Here is a 13257-nt window from a genome sequence, read left to right on the forward strand (position 1 = left end):
TAGATAGATAGATACATAGATACATAGATACATAGATAGATAGATAGAGATGATTGATGATAGATGGATGATAGATGATATATAGATAGTTAGCTAGCTAGATAGATAGATAAATGATGCCTTCTAGCTACGGAAGTCGCCATAATGATGAAAGATCACTAAGAGATTTGTTTTTATTCCTTAGCCTACTTCTGTTATGTCCATATCTCCAAGGCAACAGGGTAACTTGCTGATGGAAAACACTTCAGTTTTCACATATGTGGTTAAGGATGAATTTCCTTTTTATTAATTTGTTTTGTAAGGAGGGCACAGCTCACAGGGGCCCATGCAGGGATCGAACCAGCAACCTTGGTGTTATCAGCACCAGGCTCTAACCAACTGAGCTAACCGGCCACCCTCTCCTTTTCCTTTTTTATTTACTTTCAGAATGTAATAGCTGGAAGAGCCCTTAATGACCAATTAGTCCAATTCTTCATTTCATAAATGAGGAAACTAAACAGAGAGAGGGAGGAACTTGGCCAAGGTCCCATAGGAAATCAACTGCAGAGCCAAATGGTTGGACAGAATTACTGCTAAATTCTACCTCTGTTCTGTCTGTGACTCTTCCACTTAGGAGAATATCTAAATAGAAAACCCGCTTCCCCAATATACACTTTTCTAAATCGGATCCTTTAAGGGCAGCTACTGCCAAATAGAGAAAACAATTGCTTTTGCATTTACATTTATGCTTCGTCTCTGTTTCCAGGGATATCACAGGCGAATGACATCCCTCTTCCCATTAAATGAGGCTGATAATATGAATGGTGAAATGTGGTTTTGGTTTGGAGGTACAAAAAAACCTCCAAAAAAAAAAATCCAAAACCAAAAAAAGGCACCACCTGAGAGGTATCAGCACTGACGTATGTCATCTACATTTTTCTTGGAAAGATAAAGAAGTCACTACTTAATATATAGAGATGTTGGGGTTTGATTAATGTATATAACATCCACAGGAAAAATCAAATTGGGGATGGGAGGAAGGGAGAACTATTAGAATAAAAATAGATAATTATGCCTGGATACCTGTGGAGTTGGCTAGGGAATGGCTCATGAGTTGGATCAACTCATAGAGGGCTTGGTGTGCTCCAAATACACACCCTGAAAAGCCCAGGATGCTGATCGTGATGTCCTTTGCAATGGTGACACAACTCATGTCTTCAGGGTGAAAGGTGGTGAGCTCCAGGAGGGGCGGGATAATGAGGCCCAGGGCACTGCTGCTCACGGAGCCCAGCAGGGAAAGGACCAGGAGCAGGCGGGGGATGAGGATGGCCGAGACGCCTGCGGAGAGAAGAAATTTACAGTCACTGAAGGTATCGCAAGAAGGGAGCTCAGAAGTAAACCATTTTTTTGGAGCCTTATAACTCCACAGATGCCTGACAAGCCATTTTGGAGAGGTGGGAAAGGAGCCCACTGAGGACTTGAGCAGGAGGTCAGGTACTGTGGCGCTGGACTCCCACCTGTTTTAGCCACCAGCATAGATGCTCTCCTTGTATGTTCATCGAGTGGGTTTTTCACATATCATATTTGCTGGAAAGGCCCCTCTAACTACCTCTCTATTAGAACCTCATTGTAGAGATGGGGAACTCTAGAGCACCAGAGGGAACTGGACATGCTCAAGGTCACACAGGACTGAGATAAGAATCCACTGGGATGCTCTTTCCACTCCACTATGCTGACTCCCATTTATGTGAAAGAATTTCATACACCACAGGTACTTAACCAATGCTTGCCTCTTACTCAGACACTGAATCTATGGTGAATTCGTACTAATCTAAATATATAATATGGCCGCTGTCTAGAAGCAAGGATGGATTAAAAAATGAGAGCTGGCTCGCTGTGGTCAGAACCTCAGCCACTTGTTTTCTTATTCTTAGAAGGATATGGATAATTAAGGAGGACATCAAACACAAAGACAGCATTAGGCTACTCACTCCCCATCTCTTCTCTTTTACAAACCCTCAAATCTTCATCTTTTATACATCTGAATGTATATCATGGATTTCCCAGGGGAATCCAATTTTGATAATGTTTGAATGAACAAATATACAACTTATGTGATTCAACATTAGACAACCATGTGATTTTCCTATGAACAAATTAGGGAAAACCTGTTCTGGAAAGCACCCTTACTAGTACGCTGGATCTTTCTGAAATTGCGCCAGCACCTCCAATCAGAGAATGAGAGAGACTCATAGACTCTCATGGTTGAGAATCCATCATCCTTCTGATGGGATGGTCCATCCCATCCACAGCATCCCTGCATCAGATGTTTAATAAATTCCTTCCAGGAGGAGGTAAAGAGAAAAATCAGTGTCTGTGCTCCAGGAGAGCTCACAGTGACGGGGTAGAGAAGACACGTTCCAGGAAGCTCTAATACAAGGGAGACTGGAGGGCACGAGAAGGGTCCGACCTGGTCATGCCAACCCACTGCTCAGAACCCTTCCATGGCTCCCCATGGCCTGATCGCCTTAGCGTTAAGACCCCTTAGGATTTGGGCCCTGCCAAATCCTCTGGCTTCATGTTTTATCATGCCCCACTGCTTTTAGTTCTCCAAAGAGGCCAGATGTAAATACCTGCCTCAGATCTGCGTAGAGCCTGCTCCCGACACATGGTACACTCTTCACTCCTCCATCTACCTTCTGTTTATCTTTTAGGTCTTCACTGAAATATCATTTCACTGGAGAGGCCTCCCTGACCTGACCCAGGTAGGCTAAGTTAGAGGACCTTGTTCTATGCTCCTAGGGTATCCTCTTCTTAGGATCTTAACCATCAGATGGTACATCTTTATGTACCATCTTCATGTTCATCACAATGGGCTGTAATTAATTTCTTGCATCTATTTCCCATAAGGGCAGGAACCACGTCTTCGTTATTCATTATTGTGTCCTAGCACAAGGTCAAGTGCATCAGAGGTACTCAACAAACGATGGCTGGATGAATGAAGGGTAACGGAATGGGCAGATGAATAAGGAAGCAGGAAGTGTTCACGCAGCACCTACCAGAGGCTGGACATGTAATTCGATCTGCGGTCTCTAGCAATGCCTTCCCTGATCCTGGAGGCCCGAACTACTCAGTTTTTTTGTCTTCAACTTACAGTCTATCTATTAGGAAGGATCACAAAACAATATAGTCACAGGTTCTTTATGTCTTGGTACAGACTGGGAACTCTGTAACACTTGAAGCCAAACAGTTGTGCTATTTCCGCTTACAGGACTCCACTTATGCAAAATGTAACATCTTATAGCATGCTCTTCTGTGGGACTGCTCCAAGAGTTACAGTTTCTCCTGACCCCGAACTGAGACTGGATTCCCTCAACTTTCAACTCTGACTGGTGGAGGCTTTAGGACTCAATTTGCTTTCTCTTTCACAATAATCCAACAGGTGGTGGAGGACAGATATAGAATTTCCCCAAGCCCTCGCTTCTCCAGGTAAAACATCCCTAATTGTTTCCCTCATTCCTCATGGGACACCTTTTCTGATCTTCTTTCTCTGGACAGGCTTCCGAGAAAGAATTCCCCAACCCCGTTCATGATGTTTCCCAACCATCTACTATAGCGCCTAATGTAGAATGAATGAGTGAATAAATAAACAGACGGAAGCATGAGGGAAGGAAGAAAAGGAGGGAGGGTGAAAGGGAGAAGGTGCACCCCCAAAAATGATCTTCTCCAAGACCTTAACAAATCAGCCCCTTGGGGTTTTTCCCGACAGTTAAACAATGCTCTATGACCGGCACCTTGACCTTGACTTATGATAGGAAGGAATATGGCTCAATGGAAAATACAGACTTTGGTGCTACACAACCTACATTCACGTCCCAGCTCCGTCACTGAGCAGCCATATGATTTGAGCATGTTACCTCATTTCTCTGGGCCACAGTTTCCTCACTTGGTCCTATTACATTGCTGGGCTGTCATGAGTATCAGACAGGGTCAGTACTGAGCCTGGCACACAGGAGACATACAGAAATGTGATTGAATGAATGCTACTTCTTTCTCCCATAAAGCAGCCAATGTATACTTCCTATGTGTCAGCAGTAGAGACGGCTGTAACACTTACTATGTGGGAGGTCCGTTAAGTGCTTTTTTTCAGGTGGAAAGCTGGGGTTCAGGGAGGTAAAGTATGTTGCCCAAGCTCATAAAGAAGGTAATGGCAGAGCCAGTGATGGTGGGTTGACGCCAATGTGGCTCCCAGCCACAGCTTTGGGCAAAGAGCGCCATTTGATCCCACTCACAGGTCGCACAAAGGTGGTGCGGATAGACCGGTTTGCAAACAGTGCCCAGCACTCTGACACCTGGGGGATGACGCAAGGGCTCATGATGGCAGCTGGGATGTGGAACTGGAGGGCGTAGGTGAAGAAGATGACAGTAGAGTATATCAACTTGACCGACTGGTACAGCCTGCGGACAGATGGATAGGACGGGAAATGTGACAGAGCCTTGCAGGGCTCACTCACTGTTCAGAAGCTGGTACTTGTCACTGAGTTACAGAACTAGCTAACTTCCATGGATGGAGGCCTGAGCCGCCATCACAGCCACATGGGAGATTCTGAGTTAACAAGTCTGTGGCTCAGAAACATGTGCCTTTTTTCTTTTAGTTTTTAAAAGGTGTATCTGTGCATAGGGTAACATTCACAGTGTTAAAGACATACAGTGAAAAGTCTTCTTCCTACTGCTGATTCCCAGTCTCCAGTTCTTCTTTCCATAGGCAATCCCTCTAACAGCTTTCTTGTAGCCCCTCCTGAAACAATCAGTGGATATACAAGCTTATACAGAATGTAGGGATGGACATGGATGGACACACACACACACACACACACACGGTAGCATCCTCTACACACTGCTGAGCTCCATTTTTGTTCATTAACTATTTCTTGGAGGTTTGTTCCCTATCTGTACACATAGACCTTGCTCTTCTATTTAACAGCTGCTTGGTAGTCCAATTGCATGGATATACTAGTCACCAATTAATGGATATTTAGATTATTCCCAGTCTTTTGCTAGATGGAAAAATTCTGGGTAAAAGTGTATGTGATTTAAAACTGCGATTGTGTCGTTGCAGCACATTGGAGGGCCCGTTTCCCACGTCCTTGCCAAAGCAGGTGTGAACACAGGCTGCTCTTTGCCATTGGGTTTTTAAACATTGGCATGTCTGTTATTGTGAGGGAGACAGAGAGCATCTTTGCAAATATATAAAATGTCATTTTGGGGTTTTCCTGTGAACTGTGTGCTCATGGCCATGTTTTTCTTGGGTTGTTGGTCTTTTTCTTATTGGGAAGGGATATCTGTTTATCCTCTGGAGAATCTCATGACTGGCCAAGTTCGGAGCAGGTGGGAAGTCCTCCTAGCCCCAGATGCCCACATTTTCCAGCTGAGGCCCCTGGAAGAAAAGTGTCCTGTCTGAAGTAGCTAGTTGCAGCTCAAATTGCCCAGAAAAGAACAGCCTATTAAGATGATATCTGACTTGTGGAAAATAAGTTTCAACTTCTAAGAAATTCCACATTTATTATCTCCCATCTAGTCATTAGCACAACATAGTAAGAGGGTGGGGCTGGTGATATTTTTCTCATTTTGCAGTTTTGGCCTCGTGGAAAATAAATGCCCCCCATCCTACTTATTTCACGAGGCCCAGGCTGTGGAGACAGGTAACCACGATAATAGCGAACCTTCAATGAGTGTTTACTATGTGCCAGACACTTTTCTAAGCATCTTATGTATATTAAACCAATTAATCTTCACAATCACTCCCTGAGATAGCATAGAAGTCATCTGGGCTGTTCAACCAATGTTTCCAGTTCTTCCAGGGACATGGTGGAATTTCACTTCCCTGCCCCTTATAGTGAGATGTGGCCATGTAGTTTGCTTTGACTGATAAATTGTGAACAGAAGAAATGTATACGTTAGCAGCTTCAAGGTAGATGGCATGATTTATGTGCTCCCTGCATGGCAACCAGAAACGTTTCAGGGAGCGGCTGTTCCATCAGTCTGGGTCCTGGACCGGGGAAGGTGTACAGCTGAGCCCCAGCCATCCCATAATGGACATGGAGCATGAGCAAATTTTTAAGCCTTTGTGTGTAGTCAGCCATTGACATTTGGGAGTTGTTTTTTCCTGGAATATAGTCTATCGTGCCTGATACAAATAGGCCTTAGTATTACCTTCATTTTACAGAGGATGGAAATGAGGTCTGCAAAATTGGGTAGCTTGTCCAAGGTCACATGAGAAGCAAGATGCACATCTCTGGATGCACAGCTCACTACTCCGCTTTAGAACCTGTGCTCCATGCACTGCTTTGTCACACTATGTGCCCAATACCGCCAGAATAATAACAATGGCTAACACTCAAGGAATACTATGTGCCAGCCCCCAAGATGTTTGCTGGATGAATGAATGAATGAACAAATAAATGATTGAATACAAGCACTCCAGATCAAATTTCACTAAGGAAATAGCCATGACAGCGTAGGTCCATTTCTGGAATTGGGGGCCCAGGTAGTGGTCCATCTGCAGGACCCTGAATCATTACTCAGGAGTTATACTTCTTATTGTTGCTGTTTCTGTTTCTCAAACACTCCAGATCACTCCTGTTTTAGGGCCTTTGAATCACAGAATCAGACAGATTCAGTTTCCAGTTTCGGCGTCTCACAAACAATGTGAGCTGGGACACTTATCTCTCTCACAATTATCAAATTCCTCATCTTTTAAATGGAATTGATATTTATCATGCAAACTCATAGGGCTGTTGTGAGAATTAAATGAGATCATGCAAGTGCCCGGATTATCCAATTGACCTGTAATTATAATCCAAATATTAGCAGTTGCTACTTGTTGCCAACGATAACCCAAGGGAATGCCACCTTTTCTTGCTGAGTCTTAGATCCCAGAGCTCTCCCCTCCCTACCCCAGGTAGGCAGGGACGTACCAGCAATTGGGCAAGTTGAGCGTGGTGCTGGCCTGGGTGTTCGACCCAAACTTCATGTCCCCGAGTGTCCCCATGCAGACCTAGAGGATGATGACAAGGGACATCCCCAAGTACAGAACCAAAGAAAACTGCTGTGGATGCTTCATCTGGTGTCTGAGAGGCAGAACCTGGAGGTAAAGGGAGGTTGTGAAAGAAAAGGTGGAAAGAGATGTTGGAACCTTGTGAAAGGGGCAGCTTCCCCACCAGCACAGACATCGTTCTCCAGGTGGCCCGGGGTCAGGAAGGGGCTTCTCCACATGGCCATACCCCCTTTCGTTTTCCTCCACGCTTCCTATTGCCAGGAGTGCCCTCCTCCTTCTGGGCTGATGAGTAAATTCACACTCAGTCTTCAAAGTTTAGTAGTGCATGGGGCAGTGGGCGCCCTGTGCATGGGTCCTGACTTTCCTTTCCACCAGGAGGAAGTCATATTCTACATTTTATAAATACGATTATTTAGTCATCGGGGACAACGCCTGGCTTCCCCAGAAAGCTCTAAGGACCACGCACTCAGACCTCACATTAAGCTTACCATACTGACACCTTCAAACGTGAAGACGGCGGTACCGAAGAAGAGCAAGAAAGTCTCCCAGCTTGCCATCAAAGGTAGGCTGCTGGGATCTGGAATCCCCTGAAAGGAAGGAGAAGGGCATCAGCTCTGCCATGGCGTAGAAATCATCCCAAATCTTTGCCTGGTGGAAGGAGCCCGTGTTAGGAGCCCGTGTTAGGAGCACCTATGAGATATCTAGAGCTTGGTCAACCTTCTCATCTTTTAAAAAGTTATTTATTTTTATTGTGGTAAAATACACATAGCATAAAGTTGACAATTTTTAACCATTTTTAAGTGTACAGTTCAGTGGCATTAAGTACATTCAAATTGTTGTGCCACCATCACCACTATCTATTTCCAGAACCTCTGCTTCACCCCACAATGAAACTTGGTGCCCATTAAATAATAACTCCCCATTATCCAGCTCCCTGGTCACCCCTGCTCTATTGTCTCTATGAATTTGACTATTCTAGGTACCTCATGGGAGTGGAATCATATTTGTCTTTTTGCGACTGGTTGTTTCACTGAGCATGTTGTCTTTGACCTCGATCCGTGTTGTAGCACGCGTCAGAATTTCATTCCTTACGTAGGGAGAGTGGAACCCAGGAAGGAGAGAGGAATTGCCTGAGGCCACTCTCTAAGTTAGTGGGGCAGCCCAGATAAGAATCCAGGTCTTCTGTTTTCCAGTTCTCCAGCCTTTTTCCCATCACTTCTCTCAAGAGCTGTGCAGTCTACTAACGGGTACAGCAGCTATCACGGATCTAATAAGAGCAATCGACTCTTAGGGTGGGCAGAACAATGACTCCCCACAGATGTCCACGTCCTTATCCCCAGAACCTGTGAATATATGTTGTGTTACATATGGCAAGGGAGAATGAAGTGTTCAGACTGAATTAAGGTTACTAATCAGCCGAACTTAAAATAAGGAGATTATCCTGCATTACCTGGGTGGGCCCAATATAATCAAAAGTGTCTTCAAAAGAGAAGAGGGAGTCGGAAGAGAACCAGAGAGAGATGGTAGCACGAGAAAGCCTGGGCCTGACATTGCTGGCTTTGAAGATGAGCTAAGGCATATGGGTGGGGAAGCCTCTAGGAGCTGCAAAAGACAAGAAAACAGATTCTCCCCACAAGAGTCCAGAAAAAATACAGCCCTGCAGACAGCTTGATTTTTAGTCCAGTGAGACCTCCGGAATTGTAAGATAGATGTATGTTTTTTTGATTTAGTTTACCACTAAATCTGTGGTAATTTGTTATAGCAGCAACAGGAAACTAATACAACCACAATGACTTTCACATTCGAAGAAATGAAACCATAGTGGTAGAATTTCAGGATCTGTGATGATAGCATAGCACGAGCTTGTGAGGCAAACAGAGTAGAATTAATAGAAAAATTACTTTCTGTTTATCACTTTCCTCGTTTGTGAACTGAGGATAAAGGTACTACTTCCAAAATAGTATTATTGTGAAGGTTCAATGAATTAATATATGTAAAGAACTTGGAACCAAGGTAAGTCAAATTCCCTTATCATCCCTGTATCCCGTATCCACCTCCCACTGTTATAATTTTTGTTGGTTATTTGATCCAGGTTTATCTCCCCAAGTGAATATAACCTCCATGAAAGTGGACACCCTGTCAGTTTTATGTCCCATTGAATCCCCAGCCCTTTGCACAATGCCTGGGTCACAGAAGGTCCTCAGTAACTGTTTGTCAAATGACTCATTGTTATGCAGTGTGACAATGACAATGATGATGATGATGATGATTACAACTAGCTTTTCTATCTTGTGGGACAGGAATGTCCACAGATGTTACCTTAGCAGGGGCTGCTCCGAGCAGTGGGCCACCTTCCTCACCTTCACCTGCCCATAATGATAATAACCCTCCCCAGGGTCCCAGAAGCCCCAGACACTGACCCCTTTCTCTGGTGGTATCAGGCACAGACCTGCACGACATGCTCAAAGGTGAGAGCCACACTCCCCAACATGGTGATGTTGGGCAGTGCTGAGAAGATGGACAGCACCTTGAGGTTCTGGATGAACGCTGACAGGATCAGGAAGGGCAGGATGGACAGCATGTAGAAGTAATTGTCCAGGATGGAGGTCAGCACCGGGATCTTCCTGGGTGGCAGGTGTTGGCGGTCACGTGGGCTTTTTCCACCATCTGAGGCAGAGTGTAATGAAGGGCGGTACAGTTAGGCTTGCCCAGATTAAACACAGGATACCCAGTTAAGTTTCCATTTCACATAATTAAAAGATGACTGTTTAGGAAAAGTATGTCCCAAATAGTACACAGGACACACGCATAGTCATAAAAAACAAAAATTGCTGCTTATCTGAAATTCCAACTTAACTGGATGTCATATATTTTTATTTGCCAAATCTGGTACCCCTAGCTGTAGCGCCCAGGACAGTGACAACCAGAAACTCTTAGAATCATAAAATCTTAAGGTCGAAGGGTCCTTTTGTCAATCTAGCCCAACCTCGTCTTCCCTACCAAATGGTTTTCTTTCAATCAAAATTTCCAATTTTGAAAAACACTGAACTTTAGAATCTAAGTATAGACCCAGAGTTGATTACACAAGGATATCTTCTTCCTTACAGAAAAGGAAGAAATGGGCCACTGCAAGTTACCCATTATTACTGCCCCATGATCTCATCTGATAATCAGAGTGGCTGCTCATCGGGAGATCAGTGACCTACTGGGAGTCCCAGGTGAGGAGCTGCCACAGGTATCTTGGCAGCCACGTGCTGAATCACTACCTTCTGAGGGACTCCACTGAGAAGGCTGTAAAGGTAGGTTCTTGATGGAATCTCTGTTCCACCACTACCTCTGTCATTGTCCTCGGACACATGATTTTATCTTTATGAGCCTTGGTCACCTCCTAGTCCCAGGATAATAAAGACCCACCCTGCCTACCTCTCACAAGGTTGAGAGGATCGGAGGGGCTAAGACATCGAAACACATTTTGTGCACCATACACTTTTTTCTCAAGCAAGGGAACAACCTTAATGTTCCTCATGAGGGGGAGGATTAAATAAATCCTCCACACTGGTATAAATCCACACTGGGGAACACCATAAGCCTTAACAAATAATGAGGGAGCGCTCTCTGTCCCAGTGTGGGAAGAAATTTGACACGTTGTTAGAAGACAGAGCAGATTTCCGAAAACTATTCTAATGAATGTACAAGAAAATACAAAACCATATGTGTATTTCCATTCACACACATATATTTATATCTACTGACATGCAGAGAAACACAAGTCTAGAGGAACACTGACTAACTAGATAGTGGGAATTACTTCTTGGATAAAGAGAGGGAAGGGGACGGAGCTATCGGAGGAGATACTCATATTGTTTGATAGTTTGCAATAAGAATATATTCATTTAAAACCTGGGTAACTAGAAATAAAGGAAAAACAGGGGGATTCCTGTTGGCTGCAGCAGTTGTTGTTGTTACTGCTACTGTGACACCTATGACCACTACCTTCTCTACCCCGAGTGGGTCCTCAGCCAGGCGTCTGGGCAGGCTTCCAGGCCGTACAGCATGGCCTCTTCGTAGTTCACAACGTCTTTTGCAGTCTAGAGAAAGGACAAGAAAAGCATACTTTAAAATATTCCTGTTCAAGTTACAGTTTGCTCCTGAAGTGAGTAATTTATATATTTGTGTGTTAACATGGAGCATTCTGGTAATTTTCTAGCAAGGACATTACTGAAATATTTTAGAACAGTACACTTTTAGAACTTTCAGGGAACTTTCAGGGGTCTGCTCTCTCTCTCTCTCTCTCTCTCTCTCTCTCTCTCTCTCTCTCTCTCTCTCTCTCTAGTAGTAGTAGTTTTTTTAAACAAATATTTAAGTGGACTTTAAAAAGGTAAATAGTAGCTGTGAATTGATTAGGTCTGCAAGCCAGGAAAGAGGGGGTGTGAGAAGTATGAGGTGTACACACCAGGTCATGGGGGTGAGGAAGTAAGGGAAGAGGGATGTGGGTCTGGCCAAGCCATGATTCTGTCTTTTCTGGGCTTATATTCTCTCCTTCCCACAGCTGAAGGTATTGGGACATTTCAGAAACCTGTCCTGGACCAGATACCATGCAAAGGTGATACGTAGGCTCTTACTCAGCAGCCCTGTAGGATGTGCCACCCGAGTTCCTACCTCTTGAACCTCTTCCCTACCTAGGGGACCCTTCCTGAGGGTGGGGAAGGCCCCGCTGAGCAAGTGGGAGCAGCAGCAAGATACAGAGGGCTCCATTCCCGAGGTTAATTGCACGCCTGAGGGGAGTAGCTGGGAGAGGGACAAGTCCCCAGATGTGTCAGGGTTTAGATCCCAACATGCCCGCTCAGATCGCTGGGAGACCTTGAGCAAACCTTTTTAGATTTTCGGGCCTCTGTGTTTTTGATATACAGTCTGGGTTTTGGGGAGGAAACAGTGAGAGATGGATGTGGAGATATGCTGGGAAGGTGGCATGACCCTTCTATTTTGATTATTACTCGTTTGCTTGGCATTTCAAATACAAAGGAGGTCACGTTGCATAGGAGTGGCAAATATGTTAGTGTGAGGGTTACAAATTCAAAAGCTATGGGGACCAGACAGGTATCAAGAATATCGTGAGATGGGCTGGGTTAAGACGGAATGGAGAAGAGTGGAGACGGCTGCCAATACTCTGGTAATCACGCTGCCCTAAGATGGGGTGACTGGGACTTGGCTCCAGCTGAATGGTGAGTAATGAAGCCCCAGAGGTTCCAGATTGCCTCACTGGCAAGAAGGTGGAGATCTTTTTTTTTTTAAATGAAATCTCCACATTTTTAGACATAGGCTAAAACAAAACAAAGCAAAAACTGTGGAAGTCCCCCAAAACATATCTAAAGGCCATAGTTAGCTCTTCGGTCATAAATCTGTAAAGTCTGTACTACAAATAAATGAAAAACAAGTCATCCAAAAAAAAAAAAAGTCAGGAAAAGCCTACTTGGTGCTATAATTGTCCCAGCAGGCTTGAGGGAAGAAAAGATTTGCAAAACGGTTAGAGTGGGGTCAGACAGGTCTTGGAATACCTGCTCTACCACTTCCTAGCTGTGTGACCCTGAGCAAGGCATTTAACTCATCTAAGTCTCAGTTTACTCACCTGTAAAAGGGGAATAATAATAATGCCATAAACGTTTACTGTAAGGAATAAATGAAAGAAGGCTTGCAACACCTTCACCACGTACCTGGCACAGTGTAATTGTGCAATAAATTTAATTGCTGAATGAGTAAGTGCTCTTAAAAGTGTTTTGTGAGCTGGAAAGTGCCCTCCACAAATTAGGTAAGACGGATACATGTTCCAGACACACCTATTAGGGGTTAATCATTTGGTTTTATGAGGAGTTTTATTTAATATCTCTACTTGGACTGTTGAGGGCTTTCTGCACCTCTGCAAGGACCCGTTTGGACGTGCAGGACTCGGGAGCTGCGAAGAGAGAGCCACCAGGTAGTGAGAAAACAGGAATTACCAACCACCATGCATTGCTAGTTAATAAATAGGAAACTCTCAGCATTGTTGATTTTCATTGTCTTTTCTTTGCATTGAAGTTTCAAAAATATAAGCAATGAGTAGCACGTGTTCTTCCTCAATGACTGAAGTCATTGCTGTATTTTTTACTTTTAATAAATTGTCCCCAAAAGGGTTTACTTGGAACAAATTACCCTTACAAGGTAATTTGGAGATGGGGGAGGGTGAG

General features: G+C 44.3%; 1 protein-coding gene across 1 annotated transcript; it reads right to left on the minus strand.

The window, feature by feature from the left end:
• Nucleotides 1–290: 290 nt before the first annotated feature.
• Nucleotides 291–9703, minus strand: LOC109448714 (proton-coupled amino acid transporter 3). Its single transcript, XM_088798888.1, is given in 8 exon segments — nucleotides 291–1317; nucleotides 2417–2449; nucleotides 3158–3186; nucleotides 4324–4437; nucleotides 6957–7123; nucleotides 7525–7623; nucleotides 9486–9652; nucleotides 9655–9703. Coding segments are annotated over 8 exon segments (927 nt in total). The 3' UTR covers nucleotides 291–1048.
• Between the last annotated feature and the right edge of the window lie 3554 nt (nucleotides 9704–13257).

The sequence above is a fragment of the Rhinolophus sinicus genome, chromosome 5 (assembly GCF_057876585.1).
Source record: "Rhinolophus sinicus isolate RSI-liver-muscle chromosome 5, RSI-T2T, whole genome shotgun sequence".
NCBI classification, from domain to species: domain Eukaryota; kingdom Metazoa; phylum Chordata; class Mammalia; order Chiroptera; family Rhinolophidae; genus Rhinolophus; species Rhinolophus sinicus.